At 40.0% G+C, this 22,390-nt stretch overlaps 1 protein-coding gene across 3 annotated transcripts in view; it reads left to right on the forward strand.

The window, feature by feature from the left end:
- Nucleotides 1-22,390, forward strand: part of NELL2 (neural EGFL like 2) — a 482,686-nt gene that overhangs the window by 84,796 nt on the left and 375,500 nt on the right. The window contains exons 1-3 of one of the 3 annotated variants that reach the window (XM_079938009.1): nt 20,474-20,530; nt 21,470-21,555; nt 21,996-22,124. In XM_079938009.1, the coding sequence (XP_079794135.1) occupies nt 21,501-21,555; nt 21,996-22,124 (184 nt within the window). In that variant the 5' untranslated portion in view covers nt 20,474-20,530; nt 21,470-21,500. Of the gene's footprint in view, nt 1-20,473; nt 20,531-20,982; nt 21,081-21,469; nt 21,556-21,995; nt 22,125-22,390 lie in introns of those variants that run through there. The other 2 variants (XM_079938010.1, XM_079938008.1) reach the window with 2 other exon arrangements.

The following is a 22,390-nucleotide window of genomic DNA, read 5'->3' on the forward strand; positions in this document are numbered from 1 at the left end:
CAGTTTCTATGGATTGTTATGACATGTTGCATAATTTAATGAAAAATATCAATGGGATAATTGACGATCTTAGAATTTTGACATCTGTGAGTACCTTACAAATTTGATAGAAGTTTTGGAATTTTACTTTGTATCAGAAGAAGATCTATGCATAAAAAATAGTGGATGCAGCATTCCTTTTAATTTTTGAAAGATAATGTAGATTTAACCATGACTTTACATGATAAATTATTGTAACTATTAACTGATAAAGGATTAAAGATAGATTTTGAAAATACGGCATTGTTTGCTTCACTTTAGATAAAAATTAAGAACAAACACCCTGAGCTTACAGTAATTCATTTTCTTCCATTCCTGACAATATACCTTGGGAGACTGATTTCTCTATGATGAGTGTTAATAAAACAAGACATAGATGTATGTTATCCCCTGAGAGCAGCATTGTCATCAATCCAACTCAGATAAGTTAACAAGCAGGAAACAAGCTCAACTGTTGATATACATGGTGTTCATTCAAAGTGTGTGTAAAGCAATTTAATACAGGGGATTTCTATTTTCTTTATAACTTTTTTCTTTATGATTGTGAATGACAAAAGATATGAGCACAATCAGTAATTCTCCATTTTATTCTCCTACATGCAAGATTTCAATAAGCAATGTATATAGTTTCTATAATTTTTTCCTGTTATGTTTGTTCTGATTAGATTTATTGAAATGTAATTTTAGGTCTGTTGAGTTTCTATGTCTTTCAAAATTTATTTTTCTGGAAGTTCATTTTATTATACTTTACAAACATAAAATTTTGAATCTCTAATCTGTTGATTCATGATGGCTTAGAGATTAAAAATTTGTTTATCACTTCAATAAAACTGGGGAAAAAAATTAGTCTGTCACTACAGATAGTTTGAGAAACACTTCTGTAGGCAGGTTTAGGATTTTGGACACTGTCCCAAGGGCAGGAAGAAGGCTTTGAAGGTTCAAGGATAGCTACTATTCCCATTATTTAGGATGCTATCTGGATATTCACAATTAGGAGGCTTGGGAGACCCCAGCTGTCGGGTTTGCGTAGGTGCTCAGAACAAGAACACAGCTAGTCTCAAACATTTGCCAACTCGATTTAAGATAGTACAAGTACCACTCTGCAATCTCTCCTGACGTGCAACTTCTACCCACTCTGCTCAGGAAGAGGTACCAATTAGATCCCAGAAATACTTGATTTAATTGCATTAAAATAATGTTAACAATTGTCATTTAAGTGATAGATGACCTTTGCTGCTAAATTATTATTAGCAAAATCATGATTATATGATTAGGTACAATTACTAAGTATGTGAAGGGTTAATTTAGCTATTTTTTATTTAGAATAATAGAATTTTGGAGCTGAAAAGGATTTGATGTATTTAACTTAGGCTCAGAGAAGTTCTATAGAGAGGACTGATTAAGAGTTTGGTCTCAGACACAGAGACTGGAGTTGTGCAGCCACAAACTAAGGAAGACCTGAGGCTACCAGAAGCTAGAAAAGGCAAGAAAGGATCCTCCTCTAGAGGCTTCAGACCATCACCTTGATTTCAGACTTCTACCTTCCAGACCTGTGAAGGAAGAAATTTCTGTGTCTTAAGCCACTCAGTTTATGGTAATTTGTTATGGCAGCCCTAGCAAACTAGTACATGTGCTGATAAAGTGTCATGAATAACAGTTTTTTGGTACATGAATTTCCAAAGACTTAAACTAACATCCCCTCTAGAATACAATGTTTTATAAAAAGAATTTGGGTGTGGAATCAAATAGTTATGATTCATATCCCAACTGTGCCCCTTACTTAACATTGACCTTAGGTAGTTTACTTAATTTCTTTATGCTTTGGTTTCTTCATTTGTAATAGTTTGGTAATAATAATAATGATAATAATAGTAGTAGTAGTAGTAGTATTTACCTTATAGGAGGAAACAAGATGCCACAATAGTTAAGCCAAAGGAAAAAGAAAATTTCATGTGTGGATAAAGGGAGTAGACAGGCAATAAGGTGCAAAATATGCCTGTAATTTGGAAAAATAGTTGTCAGTCACATTGATGCAATTTGCTGGGGGAGAGGGAGGAAACTAAGGGAAATGAAACTAATATCTGTGCTTCATCCTAAGTTGGAGGCATTTTGAGGCACATTCTTGTGTATAATCAATAAGAGCCAATAAGAGCCTGAAGTACTGAGATAAATAACAAGTGAAAATAAGTTGTCAGTTTCTTTTTGTTGCTAAAAAAATGTATGTTACAAAACTGCAGCTAATTTTACACAAGAGGTTTTACTTAGAAACTTAGACCTCCATCAAAAATCACTTGTTGAACCCATTTTGAATGTATAGTAGTGATCTAGACATGAACAAGATGGACTTTTGCTATATCTCAGCAACTATGTAGAACGATCTGTAGAGGTTAATGAGGAGGTTTTACGTGCCCTAGAGGATTATGTCCTGTTGATCAAAAGTTAACATATTCTAGGGGCTTCCCTGGTGGCACAGTGGTTGGGATTCCGCCTGCCGATGCAGGGGGCGCGGGTTCGTGGCCCGGTCTGGGCGGATCCCACATGCCGCAGAGCGGCTGGTCCCATGAGCCATGGCCGCTGAGCCTGCGCGTCCGGAGCCTGTGCTCTGCAACGGGAGAGGCCACCAAAAAAAAAAAAAAAAAAAAAAAAAAGTTAACATATTCTGGTAAATTCTAAGTAGTAATAGCTACCATTTATTTAATGCCTACTATAGGCTCGACACATACTAGGTGTGTTTATATACATTATTCTTGTATTTGACATATTTACAATGTGTCAGGCACTGTTGTAGGTATTAAGAATAAATCAGTGAGAGGTCTCGGAAGATGGGAGAGGAGTAGGGGGACGAGTTCATTTCTCCCCACAAATGCATCAAGAATACATCTACAAATGGAACGATTCTCACAGAGTACGTGCTGAACACTAGCAGAGGACCTCGGACACCTAAAAGAACAGGAAAGATCCCTATGTAACTGGGTAGGATGGAAGAAAGAAGAAGGGAAAAGGAAGAGGAGAGGAAGCAGGATGGGACCTTCACCCCTAGGGGGAGCTGAAGGTGAGGAGAGGTCCCACATCTTGGGAAGCCCCCTCACCAATCCAAGCTGATTAGGGAGATCAGCTGGGACAGAAGGGGAACTTCAGGGACTCAGAGGAGGGCACAACAACTGGTCTGTGGCAGGCAGGACAGAGTGAGACCTACACAGATATTCCATCCCACAGCCCTGTTTGCTGCAGCCTGAGGTGGGTGTCCACCAGTATGCATGGGGGCTGGATGCTGGAACGTGAGGTTTGGAGAGCAGACCACAATGCTATGAGATTAGAAATCAGTTATAGGAAAAAAAACTGTAAAAAACACAAACATATGGAGGCTAAACAATATTTTACTAAACAACCAATGGATTACTGATGAAATCAAAGAAGAAATTTAAAAGAAACCTAGAGACAAATGACAATGAAAACATGATGATTGAAAACCTATGGGACACAGCAAAAGGAGTTCTAAGAGGGAAGTTTATAGCAATACAATCTTAGCTCAGGAAACAAAAAAAAAATCTCAAACAACCTAACGTTACACCTAAAGTAACTAGAGAAAGAAGAATAAACAAAACCCAAAGTTAGTAGAAGGAAAGAAATCATAAAGATCAGAGCAGAAATAAATGAAATAGAGATGAAGAAAACAATAGCAAAGACCAATGAAACTAAAAGCTGGTTCTTTGAGAAGATAAACAAAATTGAAAAACCTTTAGCGAGACTCATCAAGAAAAAAAAGGGAGAGGGCTCAAATCAATAAAATTAGAAATGAAAAAGCAGATGTTACAACTGACACCACAGAAATACAAAGGATCATAAGAGACTACTGTAAGCAATTATATGCCAATCAAATAAACAACCTGAAAGAAATGGACAAATTCTTAAAAAGGTACGATCTCCCAAGACTGAACCCGGAAGAAATGGAAAATATGAACAGACCAATCGCAAGTATTGAAACTGTGATTTAAAAACCCCTAACAAAGAAAAATCCAGGACCAGATGGCTTCACAGGTGAATTCTATCAAACATTTAGGGAAGAGTTAACAGCTACTCTTCTGAAACTCTTCCAAAAAATTACCAAGGAAAGAACACTCCCAAGCTCATTCTGAGGCCACCATCACCCTGATACCAAAACCAGACAAAGATACCACAAAAAAAGAAAATTACAGGCCAACATCACTGATGAACATAGATGCAAAAATCCTCAACAAAATATTAGCAAACCAAACCCAACAACACATTAAAAGGATCATACACCATGGTCAAGCGAGATTTATCCCAGGGATGCAAGGATTCTTCAATATACGCAAATCAGTCAGTGTGATATAGCAGATTAACAAATTGAAAAAGAAAAACCATATGATCACATCCATATATGCAGAAAAAGCTTTTGAGAAAATTTAACACCAATTTATGATTAAAAATTCTCCAGAAAGTTGACATGGAGGGAATCTACATGTATGGCTACATACATGGCCAACATAATAAAGGCCATGTATTGTATGACAAACCCATAGCTAACATCATAGTCAATGGTGAAAAGCTGAAAGCATTTCCTCTAAGATCAGGAACAAGACAAGGATGTCACTCTCACCACTTTTTTTCAATATAGTTTTGGAAGTCCTAGCCATGGCAATCAGAGAAGAAAAAGAAATAAAAGGAATCCAAATTGGAAAAGAAGTTAAACTGTCACTGTTTGCAGATAGCATGATACTATATGTAGAACATCCTAAAGATGCCACCAGAAAACTACTAGAGCTCAACAGTGAATTTGGTAAAGTTGCTGGATACAAAATAAATACACAGAAATCTGTTGCATTTCTATAAACTAACAACATAAGATCAGAAAGAGAAATTAAGGAAACAAGCCCACTTACCATTGCATCAAAAAGAATAAAATATCTAGGAATAAATCTACCTAAGTAGGCAAAATACCTGTACTCTGAAAACTATAAGACCCTGATGAAAGAAATCAAAGATGACACAAACAGATGGAAAGATATACCATGTTCTTGGATTGGAAGAATCAATATTATAAAAATGACTATACTATCCAAGGCAATCCACAGATTCAGTGCAATCCTTATCAAATTACCAATGGCATTTTTCACAGGAACAAAAATTTTACAATTTGTATGTAAACTCAAAGGACCCCAAATAGCCAAAGCAATCTTGAGAAAGAAAAATGGAGCTCGGGGAATCAGGCTCTCTGACTTCAAACTATGCTACAAAGCTACAGTCATCAAAACAGTATGGTACTGGCACAAAAACAGAAATATAGATCAGTGGAACAGGATAGAATGTCCAGAGAGAAACCCATGTACCTATGGTTACCTAGTCTATGACAAAGGAGGCAAGAATATACAATGGAGCAAAGAGAGTCTCTTCAATAAGTGGTGCCGGGAAAACTGGGCAGCTACATGTCAAAGAATGAAATTAGAACACTCCCTAACATCAGACACAAAAATAAACTCAAAATGGATTAAAGACCTAAATGTAAGGCCAGATACTATAAAACTCTTAACAGGAAAACATAAGCACAACACTCTCTGACATAAATAGCAACAAGATCTTTTTCAGTCCACCTCCTAGATTAATGAAAATAAAAACAAAAATAAAAAATAGGACCTAATTAAACTTGAAACCTTTGCACAACAAAGGAAACCATAAACAAGACGAAAAGACAACCCTCAGAATGGAGAAAATAATTGCAAAAGAAGCAACTGACCAGGGATAATTTCCAGAATATACAAACAGCTCATACAGCTCAATATCAAAAAAACAAATAACCCAATCAAAAAACGGGCAGAAGATCTTTATAGACATTTCTCCAAAGAAGACATACAGATGGCCAAAAATATATGAAAAGATGATCAACATCACTAATCATTAGAGAAATGTAAATCAAAACTACAATGAGTTATCACCTCACCCGGGTCAGAATGGCAATCATCAAAAAAAATCTACAAACAATAAATGCTGGAGAGGGTGTGGAGAAAAGGGATTCCTCCTACACTGTTTGTGGGAACGTAAATTGGCACATCCACTGTAGAGAATAGTATGGAGGTTCCTTAAAATCTAAAAATAGAGCTACCATATGACCCAGCAATCCCACTCCTGGGCATATATCTGGAGAAAACCATACTTCGAAAAGGTACATGTACCCCGATGTTCACTGCAGTACTATTTACAATAGCCAAGACATGGAAGCAACCTAAATGTCCATCAATGGATGAATGGATAAAGAAGATGTGGTACATATATATAATGGAATATTACTCAGCCATAAAAAAGAACAAAATAGTGCCATTTGCAGCAACCCGGATGGATCTAGAGATTGTCATTTTGAGTGAAGTAAGTCAGACAGAGAAAGACAAATATCACATGATATTGCTCATATGTGAAATCCTAAAAAATGAACTTATCTACAAAACAGAAGTAGACTCAAGGATGTAGAAAACAAACTTATGGTTACCAGCAGGGAAAAAGAGGGGAGGGATAAATTGGGGGTTTGGGGTTGACATATACACACTACTGTATATAAAATAGATAACTAATAAGGACCACTGTATAGCACAGGGAACTCTACTCAATTCTCTGTAATGGCCTATATGGGAAAAGAATCTAAAAAGGAGTGGATATATGTATATGTATAACTGATTCACCTTGTTGTATAGCAGAAGCTAACACAACATTGTAAATCAACTATACTCCAACAAAAATTTAAAAAATAAATAAATCAGTGAAAAGAACCTGTGGAAAATGGAGATTACATCCTTGGGTGGGGGAAAATAGACAATGAACAAATAAGCAAGTAAATAATAAATGTATAAATAAGTAAAATTAAGCAAATAAGGAGGGTAGGAAGTACTAGAAATGTATAGGGGGTGCAATTTTGAATAGGGCCATTTGGGAATGACTTCACTGAGAAGGTGACACTTGAAAGAAGTGAAGCAGCTGTGTGGGAGAAGAGTGTTCCAGACAGAGAAAACTGGATGTGCAAAGTTCCTGGGTCAGGAGTGTGCTTGGATGGTTCAAGGAACACCCAAGAAGTGCTAGGGCAGAGTTAGTTCAGGGGTAGTTAATGAGAGATTTGGTCAGAGAGATATAGGTGGAATTTCATATAGCTGTTCATGAAAGTCCATGTGGGTGGTGCATCTTGATTTTCTTGGAACATCAAGAAGCAGCAGTTATATTTTTAGATTAATCTGTCACTCTTTATAAGGTCCCTTTGTCCAAAGTGGTGCCTGGGCCCTAGTTGAGATTTGCTGATCTGAGGCACGGAGCATGGTGCTGGTAGTTGGACCTCCACAAATATCTGTGGTATAAATGACTAAATTAGGCAAACAAGGCTTATGAGCTAGCTCTGAAATTAATTAGTTGTGTGATTTTGAACAAATTGCTTGACTTGTCTGAGTCTTAGTTTGCAAAATGAGAACTTTTCAAGCTTTCCTATTAAGTGATCGTGAGTGATGGCCAGTCTTCCCAGCAAGTCCCTGACTTAACTCTGAATGTAAGAGTCAGCTCAGGGAAAGGATGAGGATGACCTGAAGACCCCCTGCACCACTAACACATTTATTTACCTGCTCACTCAGCAGCTATGTCGTCCTGTTTGCCTTCTCAGCTCCAGCCTTTGGCCAAGACAGTAAAGCTGGAGATAGAGTCTGGCTCTGGCAGGGTGACGTAACTCTTGAGGCTTTTCTTTCTGTCAGAGGATTTGATGTTATGTGTGAATGGATACTTTGGCCAGGCTTATGCTGAATCTGGGTCCCTGCCAGCCTCTTTAAGATACTAACATAAATTTATCCTTGTTCTCAAGCCGTGAATTTGGGAAAACTGGTCTGGACTTCCCATCTAGTAACTACATGTTCATCAAAAAGAAGATTCTAATGTCAGTAACTAAGCACTAAGAATTATGTAATGAGTCAGGGAAGATTATGATTTATTGTGTCTTGAGGTCTGAACTTAATCAATTTCCTTTACAATGTGGGCTATGAATAGCCTTAGAAAAAGAGAATGATTTTTGATGATAGCAGAGGCAGAATCAAATAAAAATCTTCCTCTTAAAATGGAATTTTTAATAACTTCTGTACTTACCATTTCTGGAGTTAAGTTTAAAAGATGAAGGGGGAAATACGATGTAAGTAAAGCTGGCTTCTGGATATCATTAAGAATATTCTGGGGCTTCCCTGGTGGCACAGTGGTTGAGGGTCCGCCTGCCGATGCAGGGGACACGGGTTCGTGCCCCGGTCTGGGAAGATCCCACATGCCGCGGAGCGGCTGGGCCCGTGAGCCATGGCCGCTGAGCCTGTGCGTCCGGAGCCTGTGCTCTGCAACGGGAGAGGCCACAACAGTGAGAGGCCCACGTACAGCAAAAAAAAAAAAAAAAAAAAAAAGAATATTCTGACCTTTAGCCCTTCTGGGGAGGGTTACTTTGTCTCTTAATGTTAGGCAAAACCCCATCCTTTAATAGAAAACCTTGAGCAAGGCCAGAAGCTAGCAGACCAGCTGGGTCCACATGGATGCTTTATTCTATTCATATGAACACTAAGTCCTGCAGTGTATTGGCAAAAGCAGCCAATGCTCAATCTGCTTGTCTATTGGCAGTTAAAAATAAGGGCTGCATGGTGGGATACGTTTTTAAACCAATGACTCGTGGCTCTTGCAGACTGGTAACATTTGATAAGCCTGAAGGATATTTTCACCAGATATTGAATTCTGGGATGACAGAATTCTTTTGCGCACTTTAAAAAATGTTGTTCCCTTCCTTCTGGCCTGCATGGCTTCTGATGAGAAACCTGCATTCATTTAAACTGTTCCTTCCCTATAAGTAACGTGTAATTTTTATCTGGTTGCTTTCAAAATTTTTTCTTTGTGATAGTTTTGTTTTTCTATTGTTTTCAGCAGTTTGATTATGATATGGTTGGCCATGGACTCCTTTGCATTTATCCTATTTGGAATTCACTGAGCTCCTTGAATCTGCTAAGTTTATGTCTTTCTCCAGATTAAGGAAGTCTAAGGCCATTATTTCTTTTTTTTAATGTGTGTATATATATATATATTTTTAATCGATTTTTATAGGAGTATAATTGCTTCACAATACTGTGTTAGTTTCTGCTGCACAACAAAGTGAATCAACCGTATGCATACATGTGTCCCCATATCCCCTCCCTCTTGAGCCTCCCTCCCATCCTCCCTATCCCACCACTCTAGGTCATTGCAAAGCACTGAGCCAATCTCCCTGTGCTATGCGGCTGTTTCCCACCAGCCAACTCTTTTACATTCGGTAGTGTATATATGTCGATGCTACTCTCACTTCATCCCAGCTGCGCCCTCCCACCCCGTGTCCTCAAGTCCATTCTCTATGTCTAGCTCTTTATTCCTGCCCTGCAACTAGCTTAATCAGTACCGTTTTTCTTTTCTTTTTTTTTAGATTCCATATATATGCGTTAGCATACGGTAGCTGTTTTTCTCTTTCTGACTTTCTTCACCCGGTATGACAGACTCTAGGTCCATCCACCTCACTACAAATAACTCAGTTTCATTTCTTTTTATGGCTGAGTAATATTCCATTATATATATGTGTGCCACATCTTCTTTATCTATTCAACAGTTGATGATTTTCTCCCATTCTGAGGGTTGTCTTGTTTGTGGTTTCCTTTGCTGTGCAAAACTTTTAAGTTTAATTAAGTCCCATTTGTTTATTTTTATTTCTGTTACTCTAGGAGGTGGGTCAAAAAAGATCTTGCTGTAGTTTATGTCAAATAGTGTTCTTCCTATGTTTTTCTCTAAGAGCTTTATAGTGTCTGGTCTTACATTTAAGTCTTTACTCCATATGGAGTTTATTTTTGTGTATGTTGTTAGGTAGTGTTCTAATATCATTCTTTTACATGTAGCTGTCCAGTTTTCCCAGCACAAGAGGCTGTCTTTTCACCTTTGTATGTTCTTGCCTCCTTTGTTGTAAATTAGGTGCCCATATGTGTGTGGGTTTATCTCTGGGCATTCTATGCTGTACCATTGATCTATATTTCTGTGTTTGTGCCAGTACCATACTGTCTTGATTACTGTAGCTTTGTGGTATAGTTTGAAGTCTGGGAGCCTGATTCCTCCAACTCCATTTTTCTTTCTCAAGATTACTTTGGCTATTCGGGGTCTTTTGTTTTTCCATACAAATTAAAAATTTTTGTTCTAGTTCTGTGAAGAATGCCATTCGTAGTTTGATAGGGATTGCATTGAATCTGTAGATTGCTTTGGGTAGTATAGTCATTTTCACAGTATTGATTCTTCCAATCCAAGAACATGGTATATTTCTCCATCTGTTTATGTCACCTTTGGTTTCTTTCATCAGTGTTTTATAGTTTTCTGAGTCTTTTGCCTCCTTAGGCAGGTTTATGCCTAGGTATTCTATTCTTTTTTTGCAGTGGTAAATGGGAATGTTTTCTTAATTTTTATTTCTGATTTTTCATTGTTGGTGTATAGGAATGCCAGAGATTTCTGTGCATTAATTTGGTATCGTGCAACGTTACCAAATTCATTGATTAGTTCTAGTAGTTTTCTGGTGGCATCTTTAGGATTTTCTATGTATAGTATCATGTCATCTGAAAACAGGGACAGTTTTACCTCTTCTTTTCCAATTTGTATTCCTTTTATATCTTTTTCATCTCTGATTGCCATGGCTAGGACTCCCAAAACTATGTTGAATAAGAGTGGCAAGAGTGGACATCTTGTCTTGTTCCTGATCTTAGAGGAAATGCTTTCAGTTTTTCACCATTGAGTATGATGCTTGCTGTGCGTTTGTCATATATGGCCTTTATTATGTTGAGGTAGGTTCCTTCTATGCCCATTTTCTGGAGAGTTTTTATCATAAATGGTGTTGAATTTTGTAAAAAGCTTTTTCTGCATCTATTGAGATGATCATGTGGTTTTTATTCCTTAATTTGTTAATGTGGTGTATCACATTGATTGATTTGCATATATTGAAGAATCCTTGCATCCGTGGGATAAATCCCACTTGATCATGGTGTATGATCCTTTTAATATGCTGTTGGATTCTGTTTGCTAGTATTTTGTTCAGGATTTTTGCATCTACGTTCATCTGTGATATTGGTCTATAATTTTCTTTTTTTGTGATATCTTTTTCTGGTTTTGGTATCAGGGTGATAGTGGCCTTGTAGAATGAGTTTGAGAGTGTTCCTCCCTCTGATATATTTTGGAAGAGTTTGAGAAGGATGGGTGTTAGCTCTTCTCTAAATATTTGATAAAATTCGCCTGTGAAGCCATCTGGTCCTGGACTTTTGTTTGTTGGAAGATTTTTAATCACGGTTTCAATTTCATTATTTGTGATAGGTCTGTTTATATTTTCTAATTCTTCCTTGTTCCGTCTTGGAAAATTGTACCTTTCCAAGAATTTGTCCATTTCTTCGTGGTTGTCCATTTTATTGGCATATAGTTGTTTATAGTGGTCTCTTACATCCTTTGTATTTCTGCAGTGTCAGTTGTGATTTCTCCTTTTTCATTTCTAATTTTATTGATTTGTGTCCTCTCCCTTTTTCTCATGATGAGCCTGGCTAATGGTTTATCAATTTTGTTTATCTTCTCAAAGAACCAGCTTTTAGTTTTTTTTGGTTTCTTTTTGTTTTGTTTTTTTTTTGCGGTACGCGGGACTCTCACTGTTGTGGCCTCTCCCGTTGTGGAGCACAGGCTCACGATGCGCAGGCTCAGCAGCCATGGCTCACGGGCCCAGCCGCTCACAGCATGTGGGATCCTCCAGGACCGGGGCATGAACCCATGTCCCCTGCATCGGCAGGCGGACTCTCAACCACTGCACCACCAGGGAAGCCCCCAGCTTTTAGTTTTATTGCCCTTTGCTATTGTTTTCTTCATTTCTACTTCATATATTTCTGCTCTGATCTTTATGATTTCATTCCTTCTACTGACTTTGGGTTTTCTTTGTTCTTCTTTCTCTAGTTGTTTTAAGTGTAGGGTTAGATTGTTTATTTGAGATATTTCTTGTTTCTTGAGGTGAGATTGAATTGCTATAAACTTCCCTCTTAGAACTGCTTTTGATGTGTCCCATAGGTTTTGGGTTGTCGTGTTTTCATTGTCATTTGTTTCGATGTATTATTTAATTTTCTTCTTTGATTTCTTCAGTGATCTCTTGGTTATTTAGTAGCACACTGTTTAGCCTCCATGTATTTGTGTTTTTTACAGTTTTTTTCCCTGTAATTGATTTCCAGTCTCATAGCTTTGTGGTCAGAATAGATGCCTGATATGATTTCAATTTTCTTAAATTTTCCAAGGCTTGATTTGTGACCCAAGATGTGATCTATCCTGAAGAATGTTCCATGTGCACTTGAGAAGAAAATGTATTCTGCCACTTTTGGGTGGAATGTTCTATAAATATCAATTAGATCTATCTGGTCTCTTGTGTCATTAAAGCTTGTGTTTCCTTATTTATTTTCTGTTTGCATAATATGTCCATTGGTGTAAGTGGGGTGTTAAAGTCCCCTACTATTATTGTGTTACTGTCCATTTCTCCTTTCATGGTCGTTAGCATTTGCCTTATGTACTGAGGTCCTCCTATGTTGGGTGCCTTAACATTTATAATTGTTATATCTTCTTCTTGGATTGATCATTATGTAGTATCCCTCCTTATCTCATGTAACAGTCTTTATTTTAAAGTCTATTTTATCTGATACGAGTATTGCCACTCCAGCTTTCTTTTGATTTCCATTTGCATGGAATATCTTTTTCCATCCCTTCACTTTCAGTCTGTATGTATCCCTAGGTCTGAAGTGAGTCTCTTGTAGACAGCATATATATGGGTCTTGTTTTTGTGTCCATTCAGTCTGTGTCTTTTGGTTGGGGCATTTAATCCATTTACATTCAAGTTTATTATCATTATGTATGTTCCTATTACCATTTTCCTAATTGTTTTGGGTTTGTTTTGTGGCTGTTTTTCTTCTCTTGTGTTTCCCACTTGGAGAAGTTTCTTTAGCATATGTTGCAAAGCTGGTTTGGTGGTATTGAATTCTCTTAGCTTTTGCTTGTCTGTAAAGGTTCTGACCTCTCCATTGAATCTGAATGAGATCCTTGCTGGGTGGAGTAATCTTGGTTGTAGGTTTTTCTCTTTCATCACTTTAAGTATATCCTGACACTCCCTTCTGGCCTGCAGAGTTTCTGCTGAAAAATCAGCTGATAACCTATGGGGATTCCTTTGTATGTTATTTTTTGTTTTTCCCTTGCTGCTTTTAATATTTTTTCTTTGAATTTAATTTTTGTTAGTTTGATTAATATGTGTCTTGGTGTGTTTTTCCTAGAGTTTATCCTGTATGTGACTCTCTGTGCTTCCTGGATTTGGGTGACATTTCCTTTCCCATGTTAGGGAAGTTTTCAACTATAATCTCTTCAAATATTTTTTCAGACCCTTTCTTTTTCTCTTCTTCTTCTGGGACCCCTATAATTCGAATATTGGTGCATCTAGTGTTGTCCCAGAGGTCTCTGAGACTGTCTTCAGTTCTTTTCATTCTTTTTTCTTTATTCTGCTTCTCAGCAGTTATTTCCACCATTTTGTCTTCCAGCTTACTTATTCATTCTTCTGCCTCAGTTATTCTGTTATTGATTCCTTCTAGTGTATTTTTCATTTCAGTTATTGTGTTCATCTCTGTTTGTTTGTTCTTTAGTTCTTCTAGATCTTTGTTAAACATTTTTTGTATTTTCTCAATCCATGCCTCCATTCTATGTCTTGAGATTCTGGATCATCTTTACTATCATTACTCTGAATTCTTTTTCAGGTTGATTGCCTATTTCCTCTTCATTTATTTGGTCTTGTAGGTTTTCACCTTGCTCCTTCATGTGTGACTTATTTTTTTGCCATCTCATTTTTTTTTTTTTTTTTTATGAGTGGGATTGTGTTCCTGTTTTACTGGTTGTTTGTCCTGAGGCTTCCAGCATTGGAGTTTATAGGCTATTTCGTAGAGCTGGGTCTTGGTGCTGATATGAGGAACTCCAGGAGACCTCACTCCAATGAATATTCCCTGGGGTCTGAGGTTCTCTGTTAGAGTGGTTCAGACTCGGAACTCCCACTGCATGAGCTTCAGCCCGCCCCTGGGCTCGTGAATGAAGATCCTGCAAGCCCTGTGGAGCAGCCAAAAACAAACAAAAAAAGAACAATAACAAAGTAAAAAATAAGATTAGAGTAGGAAACTAACAGATATGTTAGAAATAATATAAAAATAAAAATATAGAAGAATCAACAACCAGAAGGTACACCAGTACCACAATAGTAAAAGAGAGGAGGGAAAAAAAAAAAGTGGGAGGGAAAGTCCTTGGCTGTCGAGGGCGGGGCCTTAGCAAAGGTGAGGTTTGGGCAGTGGGCGGGGCCAGTACTCAGGACCCACAGGGCTGGAAAAGACCTTAGGGGCTGTGGGGGGTGGAGCTTAGTCTCAAGCAACAAAAAGGACCCAGGCGTGCCCCCCACCCCTGGTCTCAGAGGGCAGGAGACCTCACCTGGCAGCCTAGTAGGCTCCCATTCCCACGTTGGAGGGGAAATCACCCTCTGCTCTTCTCCTGCTCCTCCCAGAGGGCCCCTCCCACCTGCCTCTTCTGTTCTCCCCTCGGCCTCCTTCCTATGCCCCCAAAGACCCATGCGACCTGGAGGGGGCTTTGGAGGGCAGGGGATTGGCCTGGGAGCTCAGCAGGCTCCTTGGACCTGAGTGGGTGAGTCAAACGCCCTTGGCTCCTTTCCCACTTCCTGGAGGGCCCCTGCTGCAGGCTTCTCCGTCTGCATCTCCTGATCTCCCTGGCCTCCCTCCTATGCCCCCAGGACCCACGCAGCATGGATGGGGCTTGGAGGGGAGGTATTGGCTTGGGAGCTCAGCAGGCTTGCCGCCCAAGTTGGCCAGGCAATCATCCTCAGCTTCTCTCCCGCTCTTCCCAGCGAGTTCCTTCCACCTGCCTCTCCTGATCTCCCTGACTTCAAGGGCATCAATCCTGTCTGACCTCCACCTCTCCTCCCCACTCAGTCCCCCTATGTCCTACCGGTTCACCTTGGGGTTCCTCCCATTTCCTTGGGCATGAGAGTCCCCTACCAGTGGTGGCAGGCACCCTAGCTGTGGGGAGAAGCTAACTCTGCATTTTCCCACACTGCCATCTTGACTCTGCCTCTAGGCCATTATTTCTTGAAATACTTTTTTTGCTATTGAACTCTTTTTCCTCTCCTGGGACCCTAATAGCATTAAGGTTATTTTGATTTTGTCTCATAGATTTCTGTTGCTATATTCACTTAAAAATAAGCAACAACAACAACAAAAACAGTATAAAAGCAAAAACAGGAATCAACCAAACAAAAAACACTCTCTGTTTTTCAGATTGGATCATTTCAATTGATCTGTCTTCAAGCTCACTGACTCTTTCCTCTGTTATCTCCATTCTGCTACTGAGCCCATTCTAATGAGTTATTAAATTTCAGTTATTATGCTTTCCAGTTCTAAAATTTCCACTTTGTTCTTTTTTTATATCTTTTATTTAGTTGCTGCTACTTCCTATCTTTATATTTGTTTCAAGAGTGTTTGCCCTTGTTTTATGGAGTATTTTTATAATAGCTTTTTAAATGTCTTTTTCAGATAGTTACAACATCGTTGTCATCCTGGCATTGGTATCTGTTGATTTCATTTTTCTTACGTAAGTTGAAGGTTCCCTGGTTTTCCCTATGCCAAATAATTTCAGATTATATCTTGAACATTTGAATATGGTAAGTACTGTGAATTTTAAGTACCAGGGAGAATGTCAATTTTTTTTTAAAAGCAGGCAATTGGCACAGTTGGGTTTAGACTGTCAGTTTTGACTAGCCTTCTTTGGAGAGATTTCAAAGACTTTGTAGTGTATTTAGATTTATCTCATATGCGTACCACCCAGAGGCAGTCTGTGACTTGAGTGATGGTGTATTTCTTAGAATTACTCACTGTCACTGTGGTGGTACTTCAAACTCTGGTCTTCTTTCTCAATTTGCCTGCTACTACTTAATTTTCAGAGTCCTCAAATACTCCATGCATTCTGTCTAGGTTTGGTAGCATTAAGTGGGAGAGAGAGGCTGGGGTGTGCTTATTCCATCTCACCCAGGATTAGATTCTCATGCATGCTTTAATTCTTGAAAGCTTTTCACTCTTATTTGTTTAAATATTTCCAATAACACTATCTACTTCCATTCTCTCTAGTCTCTTATTTTACATCTCTAAGTAATTGTGTTTGGATCTTCTAATTGTAACACTGTTCACATTTTCCATCTTTGTATCATTCTTGCCAGATTTTCAATAATATCTTCAGATCTCACTTTTTATTCCCAGGTTTTTTTGTTCTCTAATTTTCAGCTCTATTTTATCTACTGCTTTTTCTTTTTCTTTTTTTTTTTTACATCTGTATTGGAGTATAATTGCTTTACAATGGTGTGTTAGTTTCTGCTTTATAACAAAGTGAATCAGTTATACATATACATATGTTCCCATATCTCTTCCCTCTTGCGTCTCCCTCCCTCCCACCCTCCCTATCCCACCCCTCTAGGTGGTCACAAAATACCAAGCTGATCTCCCTGTGCTATGCGGCTGCTTCCCACTAGCTATTTTACGTTTGGTAGTGTATATATGTCCATGCCACTCTCTCACTTTGTCACAGCTTACCCTTCTTCCTCCCCATATCCTCAAGTCCATTCTCTAGTAGGTCTGTGTCTTTATTCCTGTCTTACCCCTAGGTTCTTCATGACATTTTTGTTTCCCTTAAATTCCATATATATGTGTTAGCATACAGTATTTGTCTTTCTCTTTCTGACTTACTTCGCTCTGTATGACAAACTCTAGGTCCATCCACTTCATTACAAATAGTTCAATTTTGTTTCTTTTTATTGCTGAGTAATATTCCATTATATATATGTGCCACATCTTCTTTATCCATTCATCCAATGATGGACACTTAGGTTGTTTCCATCTCTGGGCTATTGTAAATAGAGCTGCAATGAACATTTTGGTACATGACTCTTTCTGAATTATGGTTTTCTCAGGGTATATGCCCAGTAGTGGGATTGCTGAGTCATATGGTAGTTCTATTTGTAGTTTTTTAAGGAACCTCCATACTGTTCTCCATAGTGGCTGTACCAATTCACATTCCCACCTATCTGCTGCTTTTTCTAGCCAGTGTTTAAAAAAAATTTTTTTTAAATATGCTTGTTTGTCTAGAAGTTCTATTTGGTTTCCTTTGAAATCTGCCTAATATTTCCTCATACAGTTCTGTTCCTTCATTATTTTTTTCTATTCCTTAAAAAACTCCAGTCATTTAAAATATATTTTTAAATACTTTTTGATCATGTTTCTCTGATATTCTGAGTTCATGAGATTCTAATTCTCTTTTTTTTTGGTATGTTTGTCTCCTGACTCATTTTCATGGTATTTTACATCAGTGCAATTTATTATTGCTATTGATATTATTGTTATTATTTAATTGTGATTATATCTTCATCAGAATTTTTTCTCTTATATGCCAGAAGTTGTGGAAGCTCCCTTAACAGAATTTTTACATTTGCTTCTGCAGGAGACTCTAGGGGTTTTGTTCTAATTTTATAATTTCTTATGCCAGTGCAAATGTAATTTTGGACCATGTGCTTATAAGTGCCAAGGCTTGAGATTTGACATTTATTACTGGTGACTTTGTTTTCCACCTATGGTCATGTGCAGCTGGCAAGCATTCTTGTCAATTCTTGAGCCAATTTGTGCAAAACATATGTGTAATATAATCATTCATATCTCCCTATTTTTATTGGAGGGATCAGTAACATCTTCACATCTTCTGGCTTTGGCCATAATTTATTGTTTCCAGTTCTTGTGTGGATGGTAAAATCCTACCCCATTGTCTTAAGGCCCCTACTGTGTCCGAAACCCTGTGTCCTACCCTCTCCCAATCATTGCATGAGTTACTCTTTTGTCTGCCAATTTTCAGCTATCTCTGCTTTCCCCTAGCATCTGGAAATTTTTTTCTTTCATTTTTTATGTAAAATTCATCTATGAATAAAAAAATCTTGAAAATTTTATTTAGCTTTGTGATGTATTTATGAGTAGAAGACGATTCTTTCAGGGTCAGTAGAGTCTACCATTTTGACTGAACTTTACGTGGTTAGTATTTATATTAGTTTTCTGTGAATGCTGAAATGAATTACCACAAATTTAGTGGTTAAAACAACAGAAATTTATTATCTTACAGTTCTGTAGTTCAGAAGTCTAAAACAGATTCCACTGGGCTAAAATCAAGGTATTGGCAAGGTAGTATTCCTTTGTGTGTGTGTGCGTGCGTGTGTGTGTGTGTGTGTATGTGTGTGTGTGTTGGGGAAGAGAGCATTATTATGCCTATCACAATGATTGAAAGCAAAAATTTTAACATTGTATAAAGGATCTGTTTAATACAGGAGACAATCACAACTTAAAGGGGTGAGGATAAAGGGACCAATATGGTGGTAAAATTTCTACGTTCCAATTCAAGAAGTAACACATGGACTTTAGAGTAGATGGTGAAAAGTATGTATATTGTATTCCCTACAACAGCAATTTAAAAAGCTACACAAAATGGAGCTACCTTGGTGGCACAGTGGTTGAGAGTCCGCCTACCGATGCAGGGGACGTGGGTTCGTGCCCCGGTCCGGGAGAGTCCCACATGCCGCGGAGCGGCTGGGCCCGTGAGCCATGGCCGCTGAGCCTGCGCGTCCGGAGCCTGTGCTCCGCAGTGGGAGAGGCCACAGCAGTGAGAGGCCCGCTTACCGCAAAAAAAAAAAAAGCTACACCAAATGATATAGTTATAAGACATATAGATAAAATGGAATATTAAAAATACTGGCATTTAGTGGGTAAAGACCAGGGATGCTTTTAATCATCCTACAAGGCACAGGACAATCCTAACAAAGAGCTATCCAACGTTAAAATGTCAATAGCTCTAAGGTTGAGAACCTCTGCCCTAAATAATACAATGATTCACCTTTATTATGATTTTCTAAAGCTTTGCATTTCCATTTTATGGAAACAGCTCTTCTCTGTACTCATATTTTAATGGTTTCCATAAATTTAATTAGGACACGTATTTACTATAGCAGGTTCAACTGGATTAATTCTGGATACAAAATACCACTCTTCTGGAGGGAGCATAAGCACGTGTGACAAGTTTACTAACCCCCAGCTTTCAGCATGTCATGGGTGAGAGTCAGAGATTGGCGAGTACCCCTGATTCTATGATTTGGTTGAGTGCGAGTAGGATAGGAGAACGTCTATATGTAAATATGTGTGCATATGTATATTTACTTTTCCCTCTCATTTTATGTTTCAATTTTTAATGTAACTTTTGTAGATACTTACTACAATTCATTATTTTGGTTGTACTTCTATAGAAAGATTTTTAATTTCATGGTGAATAATTTCCTTTGAATTAATTCAATTCAATTACATTAATTTCATTTTGTGTAGTTTTGCAAATTTACAAAGTTACATAAAACAATATTTCATCACATATATGTACTGGAATATTTCTCAAAGTTTACAAAATTACAGATAAAATCAAATGGGAAAACTGACAAGGAGAGATCATTAAAACTTAATTTGGAAAAGCTTACAGATTCTGATTTTTTCCCTTAAACATTCCAAGGACAGAGCTAAATATGTTCCCCTCATCCCATTATAGTATAACATAGTACATATTGCTCTACTGGAGCCTCAGACTCTACCCAGTAGGTATTTTGGTAACTAGCTGGGTAGGATCCTTTTGGAGAATTCAGAATCTACTTGTTTGGATGGAAAGTTAAGAAACTCAGTTGATCTTTGTACAGATTAACAATTTAGTCGCTTTTGAAACTTACTTTTTCAGTATGGGACTTTAATGTCATTATTCAAAATTTACCTCAAAATTTAAGGGCTATAGAATACTATATGCTGTTAACCTCAAGTATACTTTTGCCTGCTGAGAATTAGATCTCAAATGACCTCACTGTTACGGTTTCGGTGCATATGGTGAAGGGTGGGTAGAGCCTGCATGAGTGTGGTCAACGATGGGGTGGCTCTTCTCTCTTGCCCAGGCTCTGTAGTCGTCTTCTGCTCGTTTCTCTGCCCCTCGGCCCCATCGCCCGTGTGTGTCATTATCTATCGATCATCTATCTATCTATCTATCTATCTATCTATCTATCATCACCTTTTATCTCTTCTTTTCGGGATGGGCAGGCACGCTGACTCTGTTGGCCTTGCCTCCTGCTGTCCTGGAGAACCAGAGCCCGGGTCTGGGCGCTGTGTTTGGCAGGGGGCGCGCGAGGTCCCGGAGCTGTCCAGCAGTTCCTGGCTAAGTTCTCCACTGCGCACTCTGCCCTGGGGAAGCTCTCCAGCGCCCCGCCCCGGCTAGGGAACCTCTCCCGCAGAGCTCCCAGGGCTTCCCAGGCTCGCCACCCGTCTCCGTCAGTTTCTCTCTACTTCCAGCCCCACCACGGGAGTCTAGCTTGCCTTCGCAGTCTTCCTCCACAATCCCCCCGAGAGGGAGTCCCCTCTCTAGTCCCCGAGGTTGCGCGACTGTATGCGGGCTTCCCGCCTTTGCCTAAAGGGCGGGCGAGTGCGTCTCCTTCTAGCCTCGCCTTCTGCGATTGGGTGATCCTTTCTCTCTCAGTCTTTCTAGACAGGCGCCCGAAATCTCGGGGTGAGAGCAAAGACCGCCCATCAACTTAGCACCTTGAAATAGAATCTTTCGATCCCGAAGGAGGTTGGCGTTGCCGGGGTCGGCGGAGAGGAAGAAGGAGGGCGGAGGCTGCAACGGCTCCGGGGCTCGCTAGACGGGGCTTGGAGACCGAGGAGCCCGTGCGGGAGAGGGACACGGGGCGCGGGGCCTCGCCCTCGGGCTCCCTCCCTTCTTCCTCTCTCCCCGCCTCCCGGCCCGCCCCTCCCTCTCCGAAGAGCCGTCTCTCCTCCGCGTGTCTCCGAGCGCTCTCTCCATTGTCTCTGCCTTTACAACAGGTTCGGGCGGGGGTGAAGACAGGCGGGTGCGGGGCCGCCCCAGCCCCGGCTTTCTTGGGGCGGCCTTCCTTCCTCCGGGTGTGAGTGCCTTCGGCTGCTTTGATTCGGCTCCGGAGCTAATTCCCCGGCGGAGCAGCCCCCGGCGAGTCCGACCCCTCCCTCAGGGCCGCCTCCCAGCCCGCGCCCCGCCGCCTGGGTCTGCGTGTGGGAATGATGTGCGCGTTGGAGGGTCTAAGTTCTTCACGCGCCTGGGGGGTCCTCCCTTTTCTTTCTTAGGCAACCAAATCGTACTCCTCTTACTAATCAGTAAATCCAAGGCAGCGGCAGGAAAGACAAACGCTGTCTTTCCCGCTTGATTCCAAGAACCTCTTCGATTTTTATTTTTAAAGAGGGAGACGATGGACTGAGCAGATCCACACCATGGAGTCTCGGGTCTTACTGAGAACATTCTGTTTGCTCTTCGGTCTCGGAGCAGGTGAGTGGCCTCAGAGCTGGGGCGGGAGAAGGGATGGCCCCCGCCTCTGGGCAGTCCGAGCTGCCTGGGGACGCCTCGCTCTTCCTCCACCTGAAGTAGGTCTGGAGTGGGAAGCTTGGAGTAGGGGGTGGGTTTGGATTTGGATGTTTTTCTGTGCTTGTCTTGGAGACAGCAGGGCGGTTCACACCCCTAGTCCAGGGTCTGAGGGCCAAGGGGAACTTTGCACCGAGAGGGGTTTAAAGTAGGTCACGGAAATGGGACTGGGTGCTCTGCTCTTTAAATCTCGATTGCTGATCTCAGGTAAGGCAGCGGAGGGAGTCGCCTCTTGTCAGTTTCCAATATTGTCTCTAAGACGCGGTTCTTTGCTGCCTTGGAGGAAGAGACTTATATTTTGACGGAGGTTTTTCTTTCTTTCCTCCTCCCTCCCCCACTCCCACCAGTCTGGGGGCTTGGTGTGGACCCCTCCCAACAGATTGACGTCTTAACGGAGTTAGGACTTGGGGAGTCCACGACCGGAGTGCGCCAGGTCCCCGGGCTACATAATGGGACGAAAGCCTTTCTTTTTCAAGGTAAGAGGCGCGTGCTCAGTCCCCAGTGTGGTTTCAGTTCGGATAACCCCGGGAGGAGCTGGCCTGACCGCTCTTCCTAACTTCTGTTTTGCCTCATGGATGACATCTGAGCTGAGATGTGGAGGGGTCAGTGTGAAATACACACACCTTCCATCTCTTTTTAAGTGGCTTGGTTTCTCTCTTCCCCCGCCCCCTCCTCTTTCTTACTTTGTACTCTTGCCAGTTCTAATGGATAGTCCCTTAATTACTGTACAGAAACTCCGATG

The sequence above is a fragment of the Stenella coeruleoalba genome, assembly GCF_951394435.1.
Source record: "Stenella coeruleoalba genome assembly, chromosome: 11".
Taxonomy (NCBI): Eukaryota; Metazoa; Chordata; class Mammalia; order Artiodactyla; family Delphinidae; genus Stenella; species Stenella coeruleoalba.